Source organism: Hippoglossus hippoglossus, chromosome 20 (genome assembly GCF_009819705.1).
Source record: "Hippoglossus hippoglossus isolate fHipHip1 chromosome 20, fHipHip1.pri, whole genome shotgun sequence".
Taxonomy (NCBI): Eukaryota; Metazoa; Chordata; class Actinopteri; order Pleuronectiformes; family Pleuronectidae; genus Hippoglossus; species Hippoglossus hippoglossus.
In genome coordinates this window covers 35,001-61,758 of record NC_047170.1, presented here as the reverse complement: position 1 = coordinate 61,758, position 26,758 = coordinate 35,001, and the positions used below count along the sequence as shown (strand labels likewise).

General features: G+C 42.4%; 1 protein-coding gene across 2 annotated transcripts in view; it reads left to right on the top strand.

The window, feature by feature from the left end:
* pde1ca (phosphodiesterase 1C, calmodulin-dependent a) overlaps positions 1-26,758 on the top strand; it is a 120,703-nt gene that overhangs the window by 65,822 nt on the left and 28,123 nt on the right. For both annotated transcript variants that reach the window (XM_034571803.1, XM_034571802.1), the window contains exons 12-14: positions 6,914-7,034; positions 12,842-12,923; positions 18,448-18,568. In XM_034571803.1, coding sequence (XP_034427694.1) covers positions 6,914-7,034; positions 12,842-12,923; positions 18,448-18,568 — 324 coding nt within the window. The remainder of the gene's footprint in view (positions 1-6,913; positions 7,035-12,841; positions 12,924-18,447; positions 18,569-26,758) is intronic.

Sequence of the window (26,758 nt, the reverse complement as noted above, 5' to 3'; positions counted from 1 at the left end):
GTGTACATTACTGAAAGCAGGTGATCATTACAACCTCTTCCAACAGCACAACCCCGAAAGGCTAGAATTGCTGTCACTCTCTATGTTACATGTAAGTGTTTGCATCCTATTGGACACTTTAGAGTTAGACATGTATACCTAAATCACGTTGTGTCCTTACGTCTTGCTGATATACAACCAAGTTGTTCTTTACACATAGTCCATATCTTGTTTTGAAAAACAGCTTTTAAAGAGGGCAGTATACTCGGCAGTATACCCTTGAGACTCTATAAAGACTGCTGGCACTTACAAGACCTAACAAAGGGCTTTGCGGAACTGGTCAAAGGAGTCAGTGGGGCAGCAACAGAGGAGGAGTTTTTGCAAACCATCTATTATACCCAGCCATCTCTAGGAAACAACGCAGCTCGGTTCTGGTGGTTGGTATGCAAAAAGCAGCGATGGCTGTTACCTTGGTGTCTGCAGGTCTCACCTTTCCTCGACAAGCATGCTGACCAAGATAGAGCAAACTCACATTTGGCAAGGTTTAGAGATGCAGATGATAGACGTTTGAAAAGTTCCCTCAGCGTAGTCAGGTGACTAGTCCAGTCATTAGAATACACAACAATGTCATTGTGGCATTGGACCTTGCCACGGGGCTCTCCCACACACAGCCAGAGACGGAAGTGTTGCTTCTTAACATCCTTTATTAAGCAATAAACATAAATTCAAAGTACAAACTTAAAGCAGACTGGCTTTGCAGCTCAGTCCGGGCGTCTCTCCAGTGTCTCCGTCTCTCCAGTGTCTGAGTCTCTGGGTTCGTCCTGAGGCAGTGCAGACGCTGCCTTTTAAGCACGAGGACCAATCAGCTAACAGCTCTCACCTGCGCTGATTGATCCTCTATAGCAGGTGAGGGTGCTCTCCCAGCCCCCTCACCTCCACAGTCATCTAAGTATGCTCTGCAGTTGGGAACATCTCCCAATACCTTGTTTACTAGTCTCTGAAAGGTAGCAGGAGCATTACCAATACCGAAGGGCATGACTATATTTTAGAAAACTGTCAGGGGTCACAAAAGCTGAAATTTCAGAAGCACGTCGGGTTAAAGCAGTGGTTCTCAAACTTTTTCTGTCATGCCCCACTTTGGAGCTAGAATATTTTTTCATGCCCCACCCGCTCCCCTGCCCCAACAAAATTAGGACAAAATGGGCCAAGTTTAACATGTGTATTTACATAACATACACATGAACATTAAATTCACATTACTTTCACAGCTTATGGACAAAGGAAGAAGGTTCATGCTGGTGCAGCAGGCCCTGCTGAGAGAGAGAGACACTCCCAGAAGAGCAGTCCTTTATGCTTTCTTGTAAGGCCCACCCAGATGGGCAGGTAGGTGTGTTTAGCTCCACCCACCAGCACAGAGCAAGGCACACAGGTAGGTAGAGTAAGAGGGACGTCACACAGGCAATACAAGGACCTTTAACTCAATACGTTTTTCATAGACCCTGTTTTTGTACAGCGATGTCAAAGTGTGCTGCTATACACAATAAATCTAAAGATTCCTCAGAGTCTTCAAAATCGTCCCCAGAGAACATGTAGGGCTGACTCAGAAGCTCCTCAAAAGAGGTGACTCTTCACATCCCAAGAGCTATAGTCTGTGATGCGGGGTCAGCAGGTCCAGGGTCCGGCCTCTGCCTGCCACCCAGCTTACAAAGCAGTAGGGCTAACGATTATCTTTTATTACTCGATTAATATAATAATGATTTTTATAAAAAATAAAATGTTAAAACTTATATTATTCAATCATCTTCTCTTAAATACAAACAAATATGACAACTAACAAATTAAGCACTGCAAGTCATTATTCCACAAGAAAAAATAGCCCAGTTGAACTGTGTAAATTCAAGTTTATCATCAAAAAAATAATCTTGAAGTAGTCTAGTAGTTGTATCAATGTCTGTATGAAGTCAAATATGAAAGTCAATCAATCACAATCAAATATTATTTGTATAGCCCAGGGGTCAGCAACCTAAGGCACGCGTGCCAATGATGGCACGCGTGCCAATGATGGCACGCGGCGCCATAATCATTGGCACACTTATTAAAGAAATGTTCAAAGGTTTTGCCATCACACAGCCTGTATTATTTAGCTTGATTGATGTTAACACCTCCCAGCCACTAGGTGCCAGTAATGCGCCATAGGCTGGATGCCAATCGCCATTAAATAAGAAGAAGAAGAAGCCTCCCAGCCGGCGCTGCTCGCATTTTCCCACATGAATCTCCGTGAGGTGCAGCCGTTCAGGTGTATTGGTGATGGCATGCCCGCTAGCTAAAAAACTGAAGGCACAGGCATTTCAGCCCTCATGGGCAGAAGACTACAGCTTTGTTTTTCATAAGGGCCGTGCTGTGTGCACGTTATGTTTTGAAAATGTTGTGTACCAAACGTCCAGTGTTAAGCACCACTTTGAGACAAAGCACGAAAGAAGTTTCAAAGATCAGGCAGACAAGGGAGAATCGATCAAACGTGCAGTGTCCAGGTATGAGAAGCCAACTCTCTCAAAGTCTTTGAAGCAAGCTTTTGCAATTCTGAATATGAGTGTGGTTGGTGGGGTTAATGACAAACTTATTATTGCAATCATAATGAGATAAACATGTTTCTTTAAATTGTTGTTCTATATATAGCCAATATGGATGGAATAAAATGACATGTCTGTTGGAAAAACCTAATATAAAAAAATGTTGATATGGCACACTAATTCACAAGAAAATTTTACATTGGCACTTATTGTGAAAAAGGTTGCCGACCCCTGGTATAGCCCATATTCACAAATCACAATATGTCTCATAGGGCTTTAACAAGGTGTGACATCCTCTGCCCTTAACCCTCAACAAGAATAAGGAGAAACTACAAAAAAAAACTTTTAGCAGGGTAAAAAGAACGTAGAAACCTCAGAGAGAGCCACATGTGAGGGATCCCTCTCCCAGGAGGGACAGAAATGCAAGAGATGCCATGTGTAATGGAGAACATCAGGGGGATAAGGGTATTTACAGCATTGATTAGAATAAACAGTTTGTAGCATAACTGAAGGTAAATTAATTGATGGATTATTGTCAGTAATGGTCGAGTATCTGAGTAGACATATTGTATATCAAGCAGTCTTGTTGTAATCATAGTCCATGGTCAGCAGCCACCACGATCAGGATCCACCATAACGATTGGATGCCACCATAGTCCACAATCATGATCCACTGCCGCCATCAGGATCCACCATCAGCTGCCACATCGATCGTGGTCCCCCACCACTATCAGAGGCCAACAAGATACAGGATGCGCCATTATTATCAAGATCAGCCAGCACGATACAGGATCCGCAATTATTATCACGATCTGGCAGCACGATACAGGATCCACCATTACGATCACGATCTCTGATTCGCGATCCAACATCATAATCCACGATGTGGCTGAAGCCACGGCCCTGGATCTGCAGACGATAAGGCAAAGGGACTCCGGGAAAGAAGTCAAGTCAGTAACATGTATTGATGAGACATTAACTTCAATCTCAGAGATTAGAGTGCATATGCTGACGATACAGATCTGGAAGGACCCACAACTACATAATTTCAAATTAAGCATCGCGTTAGTTCATGCAGAACACAGTCATGCGACCCAGCTGTAATCAAATGTCAGCCATTAATAGGATTATGGTTGCTAGTCAGTCACTGATACACGTGGCATCTATTGTATCTATTCTGTCCTCCTGGGAGAGGGATCCCTCACATGTGGCTCCCTCCGAGGTTTCTAACCCCCCCCCCCCCCCGCCCTGTAATGGTATCATTACTCAAGTAAAGGATCTGAGTCCTTCGACCACTAATGATCTTGATAAACAATAGGTCTGTACCTCTAGGGTATTTTGGAATTATAGTATTTTGTGTATAAATCTTAATCAGTGATTTGTCAATGAAGGTGTCAACAAAATAGCCATTTGCTTTAAGTTAGTCAATCACTTCACAAGGTGCACCCCCAGTATTCAATTAGCTGATTGTCAGTATTTTGACCCAACGTGACACTGTTCCATTGTCACCTCACTGATAAACCTTTGCATTACTACAGTGTGGGTATTTTCAGTACCATGATACAACCTGACTTTTTGTAGAAATCCAATCACTGCAACGCTAAAGTATTTGGTTTTGAATGCTTTGAGCCATGTCATTTTATTTAAGTGGCCATCTACAAAGCCATGGATGCATATGCTTTAACAAGGCTTGTCATACCCATCTACAGTGCCTTGCATAAGTATTCACCCCCCTTGGACTTTTTCCCATTATGTACTGTTACTAACTGGAATTCAAATAGACTTAAATAAACTTTTTCCCGTTTGATCAACAAAACATGCATAGTACTTTGGAGGTGCAAAATAAAATTTTATTGTGACACAAACAATAATGAGAACAAAAAAGTTGACATCTGTTGGGTGCATAAGTATTCACCCCCCTGTGTCAATACTTGGTAGAACCCCCTTTCGCTGCAATTACAGCTGCAAGTCTTTTGGGGTATGTCTCTACCAGCTTTGCACATCTAGAGATGGAAAGGTTTGTCCATTCTTCTTGGCAAAAAAGATGAAGCTCAGTCAGATTGGATGGAGACCGTCTGTGAACCGCAATCTTCAAGTCTTGCCATAGATTCTCTATTGGATTGAGGTCTGGGCTTTGACTGGGCCCATTTTAAGACATTAACATTCTTTAATCCAAACCATTCCTTTGTAGCTCTGGCTGTATGTTTTAGGGTCATTGTCCTGCTGGAAGATGAACCTCCGCCCCAGTCTCAAGTCTTTTGCAGACTGCATCAGATTTTCTTCAAGGATTTCCCTGTATTTGGCTCCATCCATCTTTCCCTCTATTCTGACCAGTTCCCTGTACCTGCTGAAGAGAAGCATCCCCACAGCATGATGCTACCACCACCATATTTCACTGTTGGGATGGTGTGCTCAGGGTGATGGGCAGTGTTGGGTTTTCGCCACACATAGCGTTTTGCATTGAGGCCAAAAAAGTTCAATTTTGGTCTCATCTGACCAGAGCACCTTCTTCCACATGTTTGCTTGGTCTCCCACATGGCTTCTGGCAAACTCCAAAAGGGATTTTTTATGGATCCCTTTCAACAATGGCTTTCTTCTTGCCACTCTTCCATAAAGGCCAGATTTGTGGAGTAGACGACTAATAGTTGTCCTGTGGACAGATTCTCCACCTCAGCTGTGGATCTCTGCAACTCCTCCAGAGTAACCATGGGCCTCCTGGTTGCTTCTCTGATTAATTTTCTCCTTGTCCGACTCTTCAGTTTGGGTGGACGGCCTCCTCTTGGTAGGTTTGCGGTTGTGCCATATTCTTTCCATTTTCTTATGATGGATTTTATGGTGCTCAGAGAGATGTTCAAAGCTCTGGATATTTTTTTATAACCTAACCCTGCTTCATATTTCTCCACAACTTTATCCCTGACCTGTTTGGTGAGCTCCTTGGTCTTCATGATGCTGTTGTTCAGTAATGATCTCCAACAAACTCTGAGTCCGTCACAGAACAGGTGTATTTATACTGAGATTAAATTGCAGACAGGTGGACCCTATTTACTAATTATGTGACTTGCAAATGTGACTTGTGAATGCAATTGGTCGCACCAGATCTTTGTTAGGGGGTTTCACAGTAAAGGGGGTGAATACATATGCACTCAACACTTTTCAGATTTTTATTTGTAAATAATTGTGAAATCCATGTAATTTTCCCCCCACTTCCAAATGATGCACTATTTGTGTTGGTCCATTACATAAACTCACGATGAAATAAATTTGAATCTGTGGTTATACCATGACAAAATGTAGAAAAGTCCAAAGGGGGGTGAATACTTATGCAAGGCACTGTATATGCCACACGTACAGTGGCCTAAGGCTAACCAAATAGATCTACCCCTTTCCAATCCTTCAGTTTGCATCTGTTGTCTGTTTCTCTGTCAGCAGTTATACTTGTCATCTAACATTTCTGCATTAATCCTTAGCCACTTCATCACTCATTTATCATCCGTCTTATTTAATCGTCTTATTCAGTCTCCACCAAAGTAGATTTTTTGTTTTAATTTAATAATTTGTGAATCCACATCTATCCCTATCCCATCAGCCAACGTCAAAGCTAAAACCATATTAATGCGCACTGCCTGACAACTGGTAGAAGCCGACTTTTATTGTTCTTCTCAGTGTTGTCTCTGCTGCAGTGCTTGCCTCCCCAGCTGAAGACTCTAGTCTTGCACAGTAAGAGCACAGAGAGGTGCAGCCAATGCTAGCCAATCATTTCATTAGATCCAATTGCAATGATTGGTGAAGTTTTTTACAGTCCTGCAAGGGCCACAGACAGCAGTTTTTTTCCTTTTTTTTCAGCTGACTTTATTTATTGTAGGCTATTGTAGGTTTTTTTGGGAAACTCTAGCTCAGGATTTAGAGCAGGTCATCCACTAACCAGAATATTGTTGGGTCAATCCCTGGCTTCTCCCGTCCAGGCAGGACACTGAACCTAAAATGCAACCGATGGCAACTGATCATGGGAGTGATATGTGATAATAGGGTGAATGTGACATTGCAGTATATAGTGCTTTACAGTGCTATCAGCAATAGTGACTGATGCTTACTTCCTGCTGACAAATGTGCTGGGATCTCATCAGTGGGGTTACCAGCAAGACAAATTGTAGTCCTCTTGTTTCTACTTGAAAAATTACACTCTTTCCTCTGATCAGATTTTCCATTTTATGTTTCTCAGCAGAGAAATAGTTTCAGAGAGTAAACTAATTATTACTTAACAGACTGCAGATAAACTCACATGCTCATGAATTTAAGCAGTTGGGGAGCAGTAGGTTGGGTCATTGACAGCAGCCCAGTAGTGACTGACTGCACTGTATTTGCAGGATTGACAAACCGAAGGCCTTATCTTTGCTGCTGCACACCGCTGACATCAGTCACCCAGCAAAATGCTGGGAACTCCATCACCACTGGACCACATCCCTTCTGGAGGAGTTCTTCAGACAGGTAAAGCCAAACTGTGCAGATAACATTTACAATATACTGTAAACCCGAACAGTACTACAAACTCAGAAGTTTATTTTGGGTTTACTTTATAGCTGGTTTTCATGGCTGTACCCATAATCACCAATTTCACTCTGCCATATTCTCTCACATAATATTTCTTTATATTTCTTTACACTGTATATATTAGTTTAAATCCATTCATATTTTTCTATATTTCTATATATTTATTTTATATTTCTACTTATTACTGCTGATGTCTTTTTGCTGCTGTGATATTGCAAATTTCCCTCTTATCTTATCTTAATGCTTATGAGTTTGTAGTACTGTTCTATTAATAAGTAATGCGGTTTAAATTTTACATGGATCAATGTTTCTATTGAATATCATATCTGAATTATAACTTCTGAGTGTACGGAGGGAGGCAGTGTCTGACGTCAAAACACTTAGGCGCAGTCTTCAGGTTTCAGAAAATTCAAGATGGCTACCCTTAGGCAAGTGAGGAGGCTACAGAGAAAAACGAGTGAAAAGAACTTAAAAGTTCAAAATAAAACCCAACATAACCTAGATTTACATAACATTACATTACTTTTCATTTAGCTCACGTTTTTATCCAAAGCAACTTACAATAAGTGCATTCAGGGTACAAGGGGTACAAACACAAAACAACAAAAATCAAGCAAGTACAATTTTCTTCAAGAAAGCCAAACTACAAAGTGCTATATGTAAGTGCCATATAAGTGCTACAAAGTGTTACTTTTTTTTGTATCCAAGGTGTAGTCGGAAGAGATGTGTCTTTAGTCTGCGGCGGAAGATATGTAGACTTTCTGCTGTCCTGATGTCATTGGGGAGCTCGTTCCACCATTTAGGAGCCAGGACAGCAAAGATTTGTGATTTTAGAGTGGTTAGCTCCCAGTGAGGGAGCAACAAGCCCATTGGCAGATGCAGAGCGGAGTGGATGGGCTGGGGTGCAAGGTTTGACGATGTCCTGGATGTAGACTGGACCTGATCCGTTCGCAGTACAGTACTCGTGTTTTGAAACAGGCAGCCACTGTTAACTGGTGAAGGGAGCAGAGGAGCAGAGTAGTGTGAGTGAATTAAGGTATGTCGATCTGCTGCATTCTGGATGAGCTGCAGAGGTCGGATGGCACTAGCAGGTAGACCAGCCAGGAGGGAGTTGCAATAGTCTAGGCGTGAGATGACCAGAGCTGGACCAGAACTGTGCCGCCTTCTGAGTGAGAAAGGGGACGTATTCTCCTGATGTTGTGCAGCATGTATCTACAGGAACGGGTTGTTGCAGTAATGTTGGCAGTAAGGGAGAGTTGACTGTCGAGTGTCACACTGGTTCCTAGCAGTCTGGGTGGGGGCTACCACGGAGTTGTCAAAGGTAATAGTCAGGTCATGGGTGTGAGAGCCTTTCCCTGGAAGGAAAAGTAGTTCGGTCTTGTCAAGGTTGATTTTAATTGATTTCTTTTGAAAGGAATATTTGCATTCTCATTCTACAAATTTTACTCTTATATATACACGTTATTTTGCTCTTAATCATGGAGTTGGATGACTCTTTCATTATGTTATGTTAAGGCAGTTTGGTGCATTGCTGTTAAGCTAAGAAATTATGCCAGTAATTGAAAATCTTTACCATTGCTGCTACTGGTTACCTAGTCTGATAATTAAAAATGTTCATCAAATTATGGTTATCTGTTGTCAGGTGCAGTAGCATTAGCCTCTCTGCTAACATTAATTAAGGTGAGCTGGTTAACAATTTCATTACATTACAATACATGCTTTTGCTGATGCTTTTATCTAAAGCGACTTCCAATTAGTTAACATCTATGAGGGGCCATTCCAATTAGGTTGAGTTCAGCATCTTGCCAAAGGACACTTCAGCATGCAGATGGGGAACACTGGGATCGGACCGCCAACCTTGGAGGATAACCACTCTACCCCTTATTGACAGATGCCCCACTGCAGAGGGCAGGTAACTTTACCCTGTTTGATACTGATGTAGTTATGTTACCCTCATACTATGGAGCCAGACAAGCTAGAAACTCAAATTGTCTGGTTGTAGCACTAGTGGTTGGATCCCGGTCTTCCCCATCTGCTTGCCGAAGTGTCCTTGGGCAAGCTACTGAACCCCTCATAGAAAAAAATCAGCATATATATACATGTCTGCTCTGTATGAATGGCAAAAAAAAACTGTACTTTAAATCGCTTGAGTGGTCATCAAGTCTAGAAAAGCGCTATATAAATACGGACCATATTCCCCATCAGTAGGAGAGCCATCATCTTCAAGACTTTATTGTCATATGCACAACAACTAAATACAGCACTTGCTGGCAATGAAATTCCAGCAAGTGCACGATCAGCTCCTTTGTATTGCTGACGTTGAGATAGAGGTTGTTGTCTTGGCACCAAGATCTCAGGGCTCTTACCTCCTCTCTGTAGGCCATCTCATCATCACCGGTGATCAACAGTCTTGTCATCAGCAAATGTGATGAAGGTGTTATAGCTGTTGGTGGCCACGCAGTCAATGCGTGAACAGGGAGTACAGGAGAGGACTGACCACGCAGCCCTGGGGGCGTTGGTGTTGAGGGTCAGGGTGGAGTATGTGGCGCTTCCTATCCGCACAGGCTGGGGTTTGCCCTTCATTATAATTCAGGATTCAATCACAGAGGGCGGTGTTGAACCCAAGGTCTCTGAGCTTGGTGATGAGCTTCAAGGGCACAATGAAATTGAATGCTGAACTGTAGTCAATCAGAATCGGGTTTTATTGCCAAGCAGTTTTAGACATACAAGGAGTTTGCTGTGGTGTGTTTGTGCAATTCTACATAAAAAATAAGAAAAATAAATAAATAAGCCAAATAAAAAATACTATAAGCTGGAGGGATTGGTTAGAGGGTCCCAGGCCTTATTGAAGAGGCCAGCAGCAGTCGGGATGAAACTGTTTTTGTGGCGTGATGTTTTGGTCCTGATGGCCCGCAGCCTCCTGCCAGAGGGAAGCGGCTTAATGAGTCCATGTACACAGTGGGAGGGTCGGCCACAATCTTACCTGCACGCCTCAAAGTCCTGGAGATGTACAGGTTCCTGGAGAGAGGGCAGGTTGCAGCTGATCCCCTTCTTCGCGGAGTGAATAATGCGCTGCAGTCTGGCCCGGTCATTGGCAGTAGCAGCAGCGTACCATACGGTGATGGATGAGGTGAGGATTGACTCAATGATGGCAGTGTAGAAGTTCACCATCATCTGCCGATGTTCAGCTCCCACTTCAGGTCCTGAGTGATGAAGGTGCTCAGGAAGCGAAATGACTCCACGGTGTCCACTGGAGAGTTACACAGGGTGATGTGGGTGGGCGGGACTTGGCTCTTCCTGAAGTCCACAGTCATCTCCACTGTTTTGAGAGTGTTGAGCTCCAGGTTTTGTCGCTGCAACAGGTCATCAGGTGGCCAATCTCCCACCTGCAAGCGGACTCTTCCCCACCAGAGATGAGTCCGATGAGGGTTGTGTCATCCGTGAACTTCAGGAGCTTGACGGACTGGTGACTGGAGGGGCAGCTGTTCGTGAACAGGGTTAGGGTTAGGGTTAGAGAAAGAAAGCAGCATTTGGAGAATCCAGTGCTGATGGTCCAGGGGTCAGAGCCATGTTTTTCCCAGCTTCACACACTGCCTCCTATCAGACAGGAAGTCTGTGATCCACCTGCAGATGGAGTCCGGCACGTTCAGCTGTGAGTGGTTGCCCTAGAGCCGGACAGTGATTATGGTGTTGAATGCAAAGCTGAAGTCAACAAACAAGATCCTTGCATAGGTTTCTGGGGAGTCCATGCAGGTGCTGGAGGATCAAGTGGAATGCAATCTTTACTGCATCATCTACAGATCTGTTGGCTCTGTGGGCGAACTGTAGAGGGTCTAGCAGGGGGTTGGTGATGTCGTTGAGGTGGGGCAGCACAAGGCGTTCAGCACAAGGCGTTCATTCAATACTTCATTACCACAGAAGTCAGGGCGACGGGTCTTTGGTCATTAAAGGGATAGTTCACCCAAAAATGATAATTCACTCATTATCTACCCACCCCTATGTCGATGGAGGGGTGGGTGAAGTGTTTGAGTCCACAAAACTCCCTCCTGGAGTTTCAGTGGTAAGCCGTGTAGCAGCCGAATTCAATACAATTGAAGAAATTAGGGACTCATCTTCAGACATTTCATTTAGCTGACGATTTTATCCAAAGCGACTTACAATAAGTGCATTCAACCATGAGGGTACAAACCCAGAACAACAAGAATCAAGAAAGTACAATTTTCTTCAAGTAAGCCAAACTACAAAGTGCTACATGTGAGGTTTTCTTTTTATTCAAGGTATAGTCGGAAGAGATGTCTCTCATCGTCCTGCTAAACTACTAAAACCTGTCCCTGTCTCCACTCCTAAAAGCCTTCTCTTTCACCAACTGTCTTTGGCTGTGAACCAGCGTTTGTCGTTGTTGTAACTCGCCCTGGTACGTGATGGGATACAGCAGTCCTCACAGAAACTGATGTATGAAGTCACAGCCTCTGTGTATTTATCCAGACAGTTGGTAGCAGACCTGAAGACATCCCAGTCAGTGCAGTCCAATCACTCTTGAAGGTCCTCCACAGCCTCCTTGGCCCATTTCTTAAATGTCCTCACAACAGGTTTAGAGAGCTTTAATTTCTGGCTCCAGTGACTGCTGTGTAACAGTGATCCAAAGTGTTCTCCTCTCTGGTGGGACATTTAATGAACTGTTTGTATTTGAAGAGTTCGTGGCTGAGATTTCCTTTGTTAAAATTGCAGAGGACAATAACTAAGGAGTCCGGATATGTCTGCTCCACACACAGTGTGTGGTTGGCAAGAGTGCGCTGTGCATCCTGCACATGTGCCTGCAAACACCGACCTGAATGAATGAGGCGAACTCACAGGGAGATTAGAAGGGTTTGCAGTTAATGAAAAAACTTTCCAGAACAGGAGAACAGTGCTGCTGGTACACTGCACCCGCTGCTGTTTGTATAGAAACAGATTCTCCCACATTTCGTTTTGCCGGAAGAGTTCCGTGTCGCAGTCCGCTCTGAACAGCTGGAAACCCTTCCAGCTGCAGCGCAGAGTCCAGTATTTATCCACACAGCCATGTCTCTGTGAAACACAAAACGGAAGATGAAAAAAAAGTCTTTGTCTCTAGCCACCAGGAGCTGAAGTTCATCCAATTTGTTGCTTAGTGAACGCACATTGGAGAGAAATAGTCCGGGGAGTTGTACGATATTTACGAACCATAAAATGCTTCAAGATTTAGAAGCATTTTTATTCTTAAGGACTGAGAATTTTGTCCTCCAAATCATACTTTTGAATCACATTAGGAGGGGATTATAGAGCCACTGTAGGCTAAAGTACACATTACAGCCAACAGTAACTCTTAACATGCATATTGTTTGTATTTAGCAGGAAGATGAGCCAAACATTGCTGACTCTCCTTACTGTGGTCACTGAAACACTACTGCTGCAGTCCACCAAAATATTATTGCTACTTAAATATTCTTAGTTAATAAACATTTTAACACAAGAACTTTGAAAGAATTTTGGGTGATGTCAACTTCATTATATGTCTAAATAATGGTGCTTGATATTTTTAAGAAACACGTATTTCATTGGCAAAACTAACCGGATTTCCAGTCTGCTTGCTGTTAATTAGGTCAAGCTTCTGTAGACCTTTTTCAATCATGTCATAATGTTGTTCAGAGGAAATTATGCATTCCTTATTTTGTATTGTAATTGTAAGTGAACCTGTGCTGACTTTGTGATGTTGAATTTGTTTTCAGGGTGATAAAGAAGCAGAGTTGGGTCTACCTTTCTCTCCACTATGTGACCGCAGTTCCACCATGGTGGCACAGTCCCAGATTGGTAAAGTACACTAATACAACAAATGCTTAATTCATATTAAGTCCCCAGGGGACATAGTGGTTGTTTATATTTGTATATTTGTAAAAGCAGTTTTACATCTCTAAACCTGGTATTGATTATCCATTGTACAGTGATGAGGCCTGTACTATGAAGTGAGTTAAACCTCCTCTGATTTAACTCAGGGTTAACAAACACGTTGTGCTTGACAAACCCTGGCTGTCTGAATCGGTGTTAAACAGTACTACAAAGATGATTACGATGTTGTCCAGTTAAGTCAGATTTTTTCCTTATTGGAGTATGTTTACACAGATGTCCTTATGCATAAAAGGGGCATCTTCAGCAGCACAATGAGTTGCTTTGTAATGACCCAGGCTCAGTATTTGTCTAAGGAAGAGTGCACATTGATTCTGAGGGGACACGAACAGTTTATAAAATATGTGAATGGTAAATGGCCTATATATACACTCACCAGCCACTTTATTAGGTACATCTTGCTAGTACCGGGTTGGAACTGGTACTAGTTTAAACGATGCTCAATTGGTACTAAGGGGCCCAAAGTGTGCCAAGAAAATATCCCCCACACCATTACACCACCATCACCAGCCTGAACCGTTGATACAAGGCAGATGGATCCATGCTTTCATGTTGTTTACGCCAAATTCTGACCCTACCATCTGAATGTCGCAGCTGAAATCGAGACTCATCAGACCAGGCAACGTTTTTCTAATCTTCTATTGTCCAATTTTGGTGAGCCTGTGCGAATTGTAGCCTCAGTTTCCTGTTCTTAGCTGACAGGAGTGGCACCCGGTGTGGTCTTCTGCTGCTGTAGCCATCTGCTTCAAGGTTCGACGTGTTGTGCGTTCAGAGATGGTAGTCTGCATACCTTTGTTGTAACAAGTGGTTACTTGACTTACTGTTGCCTTTCTATCATCTCAAACCACTCTGCCCATTTTCCTCTGACCTCTGACATCAACAAGGCATTTTCGTCCACACAACTGCTGCTCACTGGATATTTTCTCTTTTTGGGACCATTCTCTGTAAACCCTAGAGATGGTTGTGCCTGAAAATCCCAGTAGATCAGCAGTTTTTGAAATACTCAGACCAGCCCGTCTGGCACCAAACAACCATGCCACGTTCAAAGTCACTTAAATCCCCTTTCTTCCCATTCTGATGCTCGGTTTGAACTTCAGCAAGTCGTCTTCACCACGTCTAGATGCCTAAATGCATTGTGTTATTTGTGTTAACAAGCAATTGAACAGGTGTGCCTAATAAAGTGGCCGGTGAGTGTGTGTATATATATAGTGATATTCCCATATCTCACACCATTCATTCACTGTCAGCACAGCCAACAAGGGAGATTTGGGGATCAGTATTTTGCCCAAGGTGGAGTTGGAGGAACTGGGTATCAAACCACAGACCTTCTGGATAGTGGATGCCCCTATCTATGTCCTGAGCCTGAGTCAGTTTTACAACATAAAACTGGGAGCCAGGATTTTTTTTTTTAATAAAGCATTACAGACTGAGCAAATTCATAAGAAATCCAATTCAGTTTTATTTGCATAGCACCAAATCATAATATACATTATCTCCAGGCATTTTACATAGTAAGGACGAGACACTGAAAATTATTGAGAAACCTAACAGTTCCACAAAGAGCAGCACTTTGGCGACTGTGGAAAGAAAAAAACTCCCTCATTAACTGGAGGAAATCTCTAGCAGAACCAGACTCATTTTGGGCGGCCATCTGCCTAGACCAGTTGGGGTGAGCGGAGAAAAATGGGGAAGAGAGGAGAGGTGGGTGAAAGTCAGAGATACCTGCAGAGAGAGAGATAGAGAAGCTTTATTTGACACATGTACTGTAAAATCTTAAATTGTAATATGGTTGACATGTAAGTGTACATAAAATATGTGAATTAGGATATTTGAATTATAGTCAACACATGGTAAATAGTAGACGGTCTGTATATATATATAGCGCTTTTCTAGTCTTGATGACCACTCACAGCGCTTTACTGTAGAGTTTTGCCATTCACCCATTCACACACATATTCATGCAGTGGATATATGTGCAGCACTTTCTCTATGAGAAATCAATTTTGGGGTGCAGTATCGTGCCCAAGGACACCTCAACATTCTAAATGGAGAAGACTGGGATTGAACTGCCGACCACTCCTCTGGCCTAAACCACAATCGCCCCCATACACTCACAAAATTGGCTTGTTACACACTAATAATTAATTAATGAAGATTTGTGGAATGCAGGACACGGAGTCATCGTGCTCAGCTGTCATAAGCTGTCGGGTACTGATAGGTTTATGGTTGTTTGTCATTCACTAATCACAGCCCCTTCTCTCAACAAAGTGGTCCACTTAAATACGACCTCCTCCACATTGATCCCTGCCCAGCTACACTGCCACTCATGCTCTGCTGCCGCCAATTTTTTAGTTTTTGTTATTTAGTTACAGTCTATTTGTTAAAAACAATGGTACATGGTCTGTAATTTATATCTGGCCTTTCTAGTCTTGATGACCACTCAAAGCACTACAGTACAGTTTTTTGCCATTCAACAGTCATAAGCTGTTTTCAAACATGACCTCTGGGTCAAATCTGGAGAATTGACTACTGAGTTTACCAAGCGTCTGCCTTTCACACATGCACACCGCGGCGGGAGGTTTTCTGCGCAGACGCGTTCACAACAGCATCGGAGCAGGAAAGCCGGGTGCAGCAGACAGAGACAGGAAGTGACGTATTAACTCCACTGCGTAGATCATGGGATCATGTTTACAACACCTCTACACTGTCATCAGCTCTGAACTGGGCGGCTGTGGCTGAGGTGGTAGAAAGCTGTCCTCTAACCAGAAGGGTCGGCAGCTCGATATTGTCTGGATCTACACGCCAAAGTGTCCTTGGGCAAGTTACTGAACAAGTGCCGCCCATAGATGCATATGAATTTGTCTTGAATGGTGAATGGCAATAAGCTGTACTGTAAAGAGCTTTGAGTGGTCATCAAGACTAAAAAAGTGCTATATAAATACAGACCATTCATATAAATACAGACCATTTAACTGTGATTATTCACATTATCTTCCTCATGATCTCATGGGGGCGCTTTATTGGGGAGATTATCACCAGGGTAGACCAGCTAGATCTGAGCATTTCTTACACCATCCACACTTTTTTACTGTGATTACAGTGGTTTTAGGGCTATGGAATGTGTATTAGACAAGCTTATCAGACAATAGCTGATGTAGAAGAGAACTATTGAGTTTAATGACTGCCTTAGCTGAAAAGTAGTTTCTGGTGATTCGGAAATGTACTGTTTTTACGTGTGTTTTAAAACCATGGTTGGAGTACATCTGTGCTACTAAGTATTTGTATTCTGATACAAATTGAACTGTCTCTCCTGAGATTAAAATGTCATACCCTACATCTATAATGTTGCTTTTGGAGAAAATATGGTGTGGCAGTAGACCATGCCACGGGGCTCTCACCACAGCAGCCAGAGACGAACCATTCGGATTTGAGCATTTTATTAAGTCGAGATACACACTTGAACAAACATAAAATAAACTTCAACTAAAGGCGACTAGCTTTACAGCTCAGTCTTTTCTGGTCTCTTCCTGAGTATGCCAGGGTCTCATGCGTGTTCTCTCAGTCCTCTGTGTCCGGGAGTGTCCTGAGAGTCATCTGTGTCGGAGAGTGTGTCGAGGCAGCTCACACGCTGCCTTTTAAGCGTGAGGACCAATCAGCTAACAGCTCTCACCTGTGCTGATTGATCCTCTGTGGTGCAGGTGAAGGGTGCTCTCCCAGCCCCCTCACCTCCACATATGGATACAGACTAAACGAGTTATTGCACATCCTAAAGGCTTAAGAAATTACAATATATTTGGATCTGCACCATAAGCCCATAAATAACATTTATAAACATGTTGTGATTATTAAACCTTAAGTGTGGCGCCATTAAATGGTGTGCCTTTGGGCATTCAATAAATTAGGCTCTCAGAAAAATATTCAATATTAATATTAAAATATAATATCAAATAATAACTTTAATTGACCTTAAAGCTACTGCGGGTTACACCTTTCAAAAGAAGGGAAAAAGATAGCCAATTTATTGGTTAAGTCTCATGAAAGTACTAACTACAAAGTTGAAGGATAGGGAGATCTTGATAGTGGAGAGGTTGGCAAAATTCCCCCTCGTGCAACATTAATGAAGACAACATTTGTAAGAAAACATTTATTATGAAATTAATAAAAGTATAAACACACATACTAACTAAAGGTGTACTTACTATGTACAGATGTGCGTTTGTGAGTGTGCGTGTGTGAGTGAGTGAGTGAGCTTTAAAATGGAGGCTGGCTACTATGAAGACAAAAGACCCCTGGAGTGTTGGGATCATGTGGCTGAGATCACATGTATGTGTTAAGTTTGGGGAGATAAGTGTGTGAGTACTCAGTGCCAGGTCAGAGAAAGTAGTTAGTTGCATGCAAAGAAAGAGTCTGATTCTATGAAGAGCATAACAGAACTAACATTAGCTTTCAAATAATGTATTACCAAATATCAACAACACAAATCAAACTTATAAAACATCACACTCATAGAATTCAACAGTCGTGTGCATAGCCTAGTGTAATTAGCCCAGTTATGTTACCAGTTCTTGAAAAGGGGGAAAGGTCCTTTTTGAGGTGCTGTTTGAAGTCGAGTGAAGCGGTCTTGCAGGTTTAACGCCTAGGTGTGAAGTTGAAGTACCCTGGGAGACTGAGTTCTTGAAGCTGTCCCTTGTCTTCAGAACAAGGGAAACATGTGGTTGCAGGCTTTGGCTACACATGTAGGTCTAACTATTGCTCACAAATACTAGGTCCCAACAAACGTGTCGATTGATTAATTTCTAAGAAATCAATAAAAGTGTTACAAAATCTTGCCACGATGTCAGTCGGCAACATTTTGTTTTCATCCGAAATGGTAATTGAAAACATTTTTTTAACCTGTTGCGCATCAGTCGTGTGTATGTGTGTGTGAGTGTGTCATCCAATTTCAATCTTGTAATTATGTAGGAATATCAGATCAAGACATGTATTTAGCAAAAATGCACTGATGTTGCAGACAAAATTCAAATTGGCTGACTTTATTCATTAGGTTCAGGATACAGCCCCCAAAAGCTTTTTTGTAAGTCTTTGTATACTGAATTTTACACATGCAGGTGAAACATTCTACAAGGGCTAAGACTTGAAAACTTGAATGAAACACAATCTTTTACGCCTTTGGTATAATCTCAACCGCCTGCCCAATGACGCAACCAACCAACACACTAATGGACAGGGGTGAAAACATAACCTCCGTACATGCCTGAAATTAAAACATACATAGTAAATTGTAAATGTGCAGCATGTTTGTGGACTAGATAAGAATTACTTACAATATTTGACTGACACTGTCTCAGTTCAGTTTTTGCTTTCATGTCAGATTTTTTGGTAAATCAGAGTGTACACAAGTGAAGTTTGGCATGCTTACTGTTTCCTGCAGGATTCATTGACTTCATTGTGGAGCCAACCTTCACTGTGTTGACGGAAATGATTGAGAAGATTGTGACACCAGTCATTGAGGAGGCATCTTGCTCTGGATTGGCCAGTTTCAGGTGCTCAAGGTGACCAGACACAAGACCCTCATGTTTTTTTGTGACACTCCTCACACTCATATTCATAGAAGTACTGATGTAATCCTGTTATCAGACACAACTGATATCTTTGTTTCTATCATGATTCCCTCTAAAGTAAAATTACATATCACAAGGAGTAGTTATTAAGTAGTAGTCCTTAATTGTTATCTGACATTTTCCACATTTTGTATTTTAATCATCATACATGGGCCATATTATTAAAACGACTTAACGCATTTCAAATAACAAACCTGTACAATCAGTCTACCAGAGTCAGTCAACCACATAAGAAATGTGCAAGAAAAAGGCATTTAAGTGAAGGATTCAGGGTCCTACGTGTAAGCTCCGGGTCTATCAAGTTTTTCTTTATTTTTTACTTCCCTAGCATAGTCTGTTGTCTTTCGGTTCGCAGATTTGTAAAAACAAAGCAAACAGCAGCCGTGTTCATTTTATTGCCTTTTATCAACATCAATATCCATCAAAAAGAGGAAAATAATCCCTTTTCACTGTAATACTGCATCAAATCTCTGATAACTTCCATAACTTTTGGAAATGAGTGCAGATGTTAGATAGCAAGGCTATCATAGCATTCTGCTCCATTAGTGTCTGTCAGGGTGCGCAAAAATGGCGAACGTGAACCCAAAAGCACGACACTTGAGCAGTCTTAGGAATAGCAAGAGTTCTGGTTTAATGGATGACGAGGGGTCAAAAGCCAGGCAGACAGTCTAGAGACTGAACCGACTGAAGTTGTGACAGTGTCACAAGTAGGGTAGTGTTAGCATGTTTGCAGTTTCACAGAACGTGCTGCATTGTCTTACCTACACTTCACTTTCCAAAATAAATATTGATCACAGTAAAAAATAAAACTATAAACAGAGTTCTTTGTTCAGGGCAAATAGCTGGTATTCTGCCCTATATAGGTTAAAGGAGAACTTTACATCAAAGATTGAGAAGAAGTTATGCCTTGTGTTCTTGGGAGGAGTTCAGCCTGTTAGCTATTAGTTAGTTCAGCTATAAAAGCTTAAAGTTTGCTTTAAACAAGCCATCTCTGGTCCCTTGTCACCACCACACCCAGATATTTAAAAGAGTTAATTGTCAATTTGAATGGCTAATGTGTGTATGAAAGGCTTTGTGCCGCTGTATTAATTGGGAACAATTCAGATTTTGTTAACTCATTTAACTCATAACCAGAAACTGTACCATATTCTTTCAAAATAGTCATAATGTCAGGAATGGATATAATGTTTTCTCCCAAACCAAACTTCCCAAAGACAGTGAAAAGAAAGTCCCACTCAACTCGATCAAAGGCCTTCTCAGCATCCAGAGACGCAAGGTCTCTGTGATAAAATGTTATAAAGTCTACAGAGATTGGAAAACAATTATTTTTTTAATAAATCCAGTCTGTTCTGGCGATATAAGGAGTGGGAGAATTTTTTCTAAACGACTGGCAAGCATCTTCACTAATAGCTTTTTGTCCACATCTAGGAGACTAATGGGTCGATAAGAGCATGATTCCTTGGGTCTTTACCTTCTGTCAATAAAACCGATATGGACGCCTGATTGAAGGTAGGAGGAAGAGTTTTGGTGAGACCAATTTAGAAAAAGCCTTAAAGAATTCAGAGGTAAACCCCTCAGGCCCGGGGGTCTTGGAGCGATGCTTTGTATACTTTTAATCGCATTCTCTAGGTCCCCGAGTGTGATGGGTTCATCAAGGCCAGCCTTGTGGCTTGCCTCCAGTATTGGAATCTGAAGTTTGTTTAGAAAATGTTTTACTAATGAGGGGTCGCCCTTGGATTCTGAGGTATAAAGCTTTGTGTAGAAAGTTTTAAATTCATCATTGATCTCCTGTGGATCGGACTATAAGTCTTAATGCAGCTGTTTGCCTTATCTGGTGAGCTAATAAGCGCTCAGTCTTATCACCCTGCTCATATACTCTATTTCTGCTCTGTAAAAGTATTTTTGCTGATTCCTCAGTAGATAGGGGAGATCAAAGTGTGTTCCGAGGGAGATCCTCTTATTATAGAGGTCAGGGGAGGTGTGGAGACTGTAATCCGTGGCATACAATACACTGTACTTAAACTTGTTCTCATACCTAACCTTTTTATATTACAGCCTACCTTAGCTTTATTCAAACATCACACATACATGAATGCACTGTGCTCATAAGAAACTGTGACCTACGCCTTAGAAAGAATTCAAGCAGCTGCCCCAGGTTCTGAAGGGCAGATAGGAAAGGTGTAAATGCGCATGCTTACACACACAGAACATACAGCCGTTAAAGCAGGAACACAATGTTCCTCACTCCAATGAACAACAACACCGTATAAACACCGAGTCAAAGCTTGTCTGTAAAACACAAAACCAAACACTGTCAGAATGTGAAGATTTGCCCAGCAACTGTCAAAGGAGGGGCGAAACTGGGAGCGGCTCCTCATCATTCGCGGATTCCAGTGCCAAGAGGCTGGGACCACGCTTGCACACCATCTAGGGAGAGCCAAGTCTAAACCACGGCGACTCCCCCTCGTTATTGACCAATGAAGTTCTACCTACTATTATAAGTACTGCACCCGCCGTCCGTTCGGGGCGACTCTTGACTACCCCCGTGCTAATAGATGCCGAGGCTGTGCATAGAGTGCCCATAGCTATGCTGACTTTTCATTGCTTCTGAATAAATACTTGTGAACCAACCGAGATCGGCTCTTCTCATATCTCGGGACAAAAGAACACGACAGAGGGTGATATTGAATGTTATATGTTTCATCAGAGATTTCAGACAAATGTTTGAGATGAGACAGGCGGTCAGATTTAGTCTAATAAATAACCTGCCCACAGATATAGGCTTTAAGAGCCTCCCAGAGTGTTCCTCTTGATACTTCTTACACTGCATGAAAAGAAGAATTTGTGTCAGTTAGTGCCCCTGTAAATTTCGGTGGATGTTCAGGTTAACGACTGTTCACAGGAATCTACAGGCAGCACAGAAAACTGCCAGGAACTGCCGGAAATTGACGTGGGGTTCCAGTTTTGGGTAGTTTTACAAGCCTGAGAAGCTTGGCAGTTGACCCCCCTGCTCCTAGGTCTATGGGGGGGCTTTCACATGTAAATGACAAAACTGTGATCTTTACAAATGCAAATCAGGATAGTTTCACTCAGTAGTGCAGAGGTTACACCTTTTTCTAAAAGGTACTAGCTCCCTTTTAAGAAAATCTCTCCTATAAATACATCAGGCTTAGTATAATTATTGAATCATAAATTGTAGCTTGAATGGATTTGCCTTATATAAGTAAGTATGCTATAATGAGTGTAATCAGTGATACAATTTTCAGGGTACATCTGATGATAGATCTAAGAAAAGTCTTTCTGCTGACACCAAAACCCTGTGCTTCACATAAAGCATATCAGCTGTGTCATCGCGTGACAGAGTCCCAAACATTTGTCCTCCCAAACTACTGGTAAAAACTCAGCACCATATTCACATGTCCATGGCATACTAAGCTGTTGACTCTGCTGAAATTGCCTCATAATTTGGACTTCAATTGTCCTATTATTGTTATTAATCTTTCCCAGTATTCCATTAAAACACTCAACACTTTTATCCAAAGCGACGTACAATAAGTGCATTCAACTATGAGGGTACAAACCCAGAACAGCAAGAATCATGTAAGTACATTAACTTAACACCAGAAAGAATAAACTGGTCCTCAGTCACATACTCATCCTATATAAATGTAAATGGTATACAATTTAAAAACTTTTTGTAACTGCTGCTTCAAAAGTGAAAAGGTCATTTGTGAAATTTTACTTCACATCACACTCAGCTCGTGAATACGTCCATTCCTGACTGAAGTGTTCAGTTGTTAACGTCATCAGGTTAGAGGGCTCGTCAAATCACAGCCTCATGAGTTTTCAGTGTATAAAACTTGCTTAAAGGGGACATAGCATGCAATTTCCACTTTGTTAGTGCTTCTACACATTAATGTGGGTATCTGGCATGTCTACCAACCCCAAAACTCTGGGAAAAAAACACTCGCGCGTTTTGTTATGGTTCCTCTAAGTCAGAAACGTCATGCTTGAGTGACTCGAATGAGCTTTCTGTGTTTTGTGTCGTAACAATACACTGGAAGTCTCCCTACATGGCCTTGGCCCACCCCCCACCCCACACACTCGTTACTCGGTTTACACCGGACGCAGCGAGGGCTGCGAGGCAGCGCAGCGCCGTTCCCAAGCGCGCAGCCGCCTGGCTGTTCACACGGGACTCGTAATTCTCCGCGCTGGTCAGCCCGCGATTCACTCACATGTGGCATTTGTCTGGATCGTTGGGACTGGGAGGCTGCAGCAGCTGCTCGGGCGCGACCGCTCGCTCTCCCATGCGTGAGCTGGAATTTGTGTCAACGCCACACAGCCAGCAGTGTGGAAGACGTCCGCAGTGTTCAGCACTACTGTAACACTGGCACAAACACACAGAGCCCCCCCACTCGTTACGCCGGGTTTACCCCGGACGCGGAAGCGCCGCTGCGAGGCAGCGCAGCGCCGTTCTCAAGCGCATTTCTCCGTGCTGGTCAGCCCCATAGACTGTATATATAAGATCAGCCCGCGATTCTGCTTTCTCCGCTTGTTGTTATACCCGTTGAATGTCGGGGTTCGGGGGTAAATGATGGTCTTCATAGCCCCCCCACCCCTCTCTTTCTCTCTCTGTCTGTCTGCTTTGTGTGCTTGTAGTGGATGGGCAGAGGGGGACATTTAATTATGTGATTGGGAAAATTAAAACTCCAGGACAAACAGAAGGGGAATACAAAGTATGGGAGTGCATATTTGATAATTTATATCATATAAAATATGTAATTTATATTGTTTAAAATCATGGGGGGAGAGGGGGGAGGGGGGAGCTGGCTCATTAGCATTTAAAGGAACAGGCACTCAAAACAGGTCACTCTGTGGAGGGCTGTTTTAGACAGGGTAAAAAGGGTGCTGTTTTAAATGATCCTCGTGGTATTTTGACCAAAGTATTGTAATGGCAGATTTTGCATTTGTGTAATGTTTAATAGAAGAACAGATATGTATTTAGAAGAAGTAGATAACAAATGTGTTTCTGTGACTTACAAAAGTTGCAGAGGGGACTATAAGTGGTTATGGCCCCCACATGTGTGTCTTAGCAAATGCTTCACTGCAGGGGGGTTACTTAGTGTGTCTGATAGAGATGGGTGAGGGGAACTCTGCATTGTATACAGGACTGGGGTCTTTTGATGTTGTAAATCTAGATAGGGGATCTCTGAGACAGATTGTCTCACACCAGAAGTCACACCAGGAGATCTGAGACAGGAACTCTGCCCAACCTGGTCAGACATCAAGAGACTGAAGAATACCTTTTGGCTCCTCGCAGGGAGGGGCTTCTGATTGTATAAGTGAAGTGATTCTCCTGTGCTCTGTGCTCATTCTATACACGTCACACTAGGTGGCTGTGTGGGGTGAGCCCACCTGCAGGTGTTTTAGTTGAACTTTCCGAGAGACAATGTTATGTGTGTATTATTATACAATAGAGTATCATTATTAAACAGAAACTGCCACCACAGTATGTTACAGACATTTCATTAAGACCCCAAGGAACCATATCAACTTGTGGTAAAATGGGCATACAATGTCCCCTTTAAGTCAACCGGACACTGTTTCCCTGGAGGAGAGGATGACTGCGTTGGAAAGCAAAGCCAAATAAAGCGTTGACTCAACATATAAATGTAATGTTTTTTTCCCTCTACAATATGTTCAACATATAACATCAAGCATCACATGAATAAATGTATAGTCTTCAGTAACTGCAGTGCTTTTGGTAAAGGCTTACTAATAATTACTATGAATAAATAATTTATTAGTAATAATTACTATATATTAATTATTATTATTATTAATATCGTGTGGGAGGGGATTACCCACGTGTGTATTATAATGACCCAGGGTGACCAATAGCAACAGATCTACCAGCCAATAACAAGCGACTTTTCGTTTCAAAGGTCTGTGGTTTCATCCAATGGTGAAGTGAGATAAGTTCTCACAAGCGATTTCGCTGCGATTCATATGCTAATAGCCTATGCAGACACTGAAAAAAAACGTTACGTGATGATCAGTGTGGAAATTCTGGCGCCATTTCAAACAAATTAACATTTAAACTGTAGAGAATCAGAGACGTCAGCTGAGTCTGTGAGAGAGAGAGAGAGAGAAAGAGAGTGAGCAGTTGGCAGCGGAATCGGTGTGTGTGTGTGCTGTTACCTTTCCCTCAGATTCTAGGACTATATTAAAGAAGCTGTGCAATTCTTTTACATAATCAACCGCTTATAGACATCAATTTGGCCCGGGACAAACGTGATTACTAGCAGTTTCCACTGTACTATAATTTTTTTGGAGGCAGCACGAAATTTGACAGAGCCGGCTCGGAATGATCTGAATATGCGTGAATACATGACACATTGAACACCATTTATTGCAGGCCAAGCAGTCTTTTGTGATATGTATATCACGCATGTTGATATCGTGATGACCGTAATTGTTTGATATAATGTGCAGCCATATACAGTATGCCTATTATCTCTATAGTTATACAAAATTTAAAAATAACAATTCAAGTAGACAACAGATTTGCACTTGTCAACCGTGATGTCTACAGTATGCTGGGAGTTTTATTTTTTACTCATTGCTATTACAGAGCACATGACGATTAACAGTATGTACAAACAAAACTGTACATAGCAGAAATACAAATACTGAAAAACAAAAAACGGCTCGGTATGAATGTGCTTGCGGGGAATGCTTAGATCCATGGAATTAGAGGTGTAATTTATCATCAAATGGTGATGTCAAATAACGGGAATAACATTCTGATTCACTGAAAGACACAACACATGGACGATGATTCAAACAACACGCTACGACGTGGTTTCCACCATGGCAGCGTCCATAGCGACCACCATAGCAACGATAAAAACGTTGCAGTTCTACAATTTTCTGGCGAGATCTGAAAAAATATTCATGATAACTAATAAAATATAGGTCATAAGCATGAACTGGCTGAAGATTGTGAAATTGACACAACTTCAGGCAGCTCTTAGTATTTTCATTTTCTGTTATCTTGTTTTCCATATACTAACTCTCATGTCGTTTCAGAACTCAGCCACTCCCCCCTGCTCTGCATCACCTCTTCCCACGGATTCTAATTACCTTGCCTGTGTTACGCCCCTAGAAAAGGGGAAAAGACAGAAATGAAATGGACACAGTGTTTGCTGGCTTCAAGTCCAAAGTGTAATGCATGAACAAATATAGAGACATTGCATTTTCTGAATTTTACAGCAAATACCAAACACATCAGGAAAATCGGAACATGAAATATTCAAAATAGAAAAATACATATGTGGCATCTCTGAATAAACAACATAATACACACAATGACAACATTCACCCAACCAACAGTAACACTTCCACCATACAACACACACAGCGGCCCGGGCGCTGCCCGCACATCTGGACCCTGCGCCGTCTGCGTGTGCCCACCCAGCAAGCATGGTGCATCGGGCAAGCTCCCTCATGTTCAAACTTTCAAAACCTACCTATCAAAACCGCCTGTAAACAAATATCCCACCACCAGCGCTCTCCCCACGACCTATAACACACAGCACAAGCGTGCAGCCCCCACATTACAACACCTATCCTTACCTAGAAAAGACAGAAATGAAACGGACACGGTGTTTGCTGGCTTCAAGTCCAAAGTGTAATGAACGAGCCACCCCCTCTACTGTCCAAACCCGGAACCCCAGTGTGATAATAACCCAAATACCAAAGCAACAGAACGCAGACATCACCGATAATTAAACCCCTGCAAACAACACTAGAAAATGACACATCCACCACACCTGCTCCACCCCCAGACGCACCTGCTTTCCATCAGTCACTCAGTATATACTGTATCTCTTGTTTCACTGCTCTGCCTGATTCCTGTTCTGACCTGCCTTCTTGGATCCTGGATTCCCTTTTTGCCTGCTCCCTATTGGCATTAAACCTGAACTCTTGCTACTCCTAAAACTGCTCAAGTGTTGTGCTATTGGGTTCTCGTTTGCCATTTTGCGCATCCTGACAGAAATCAAAGGGTACATTTCTCGCTCGAAATGTAGTCAGAATGTATTTTGATGCCCAAACTAT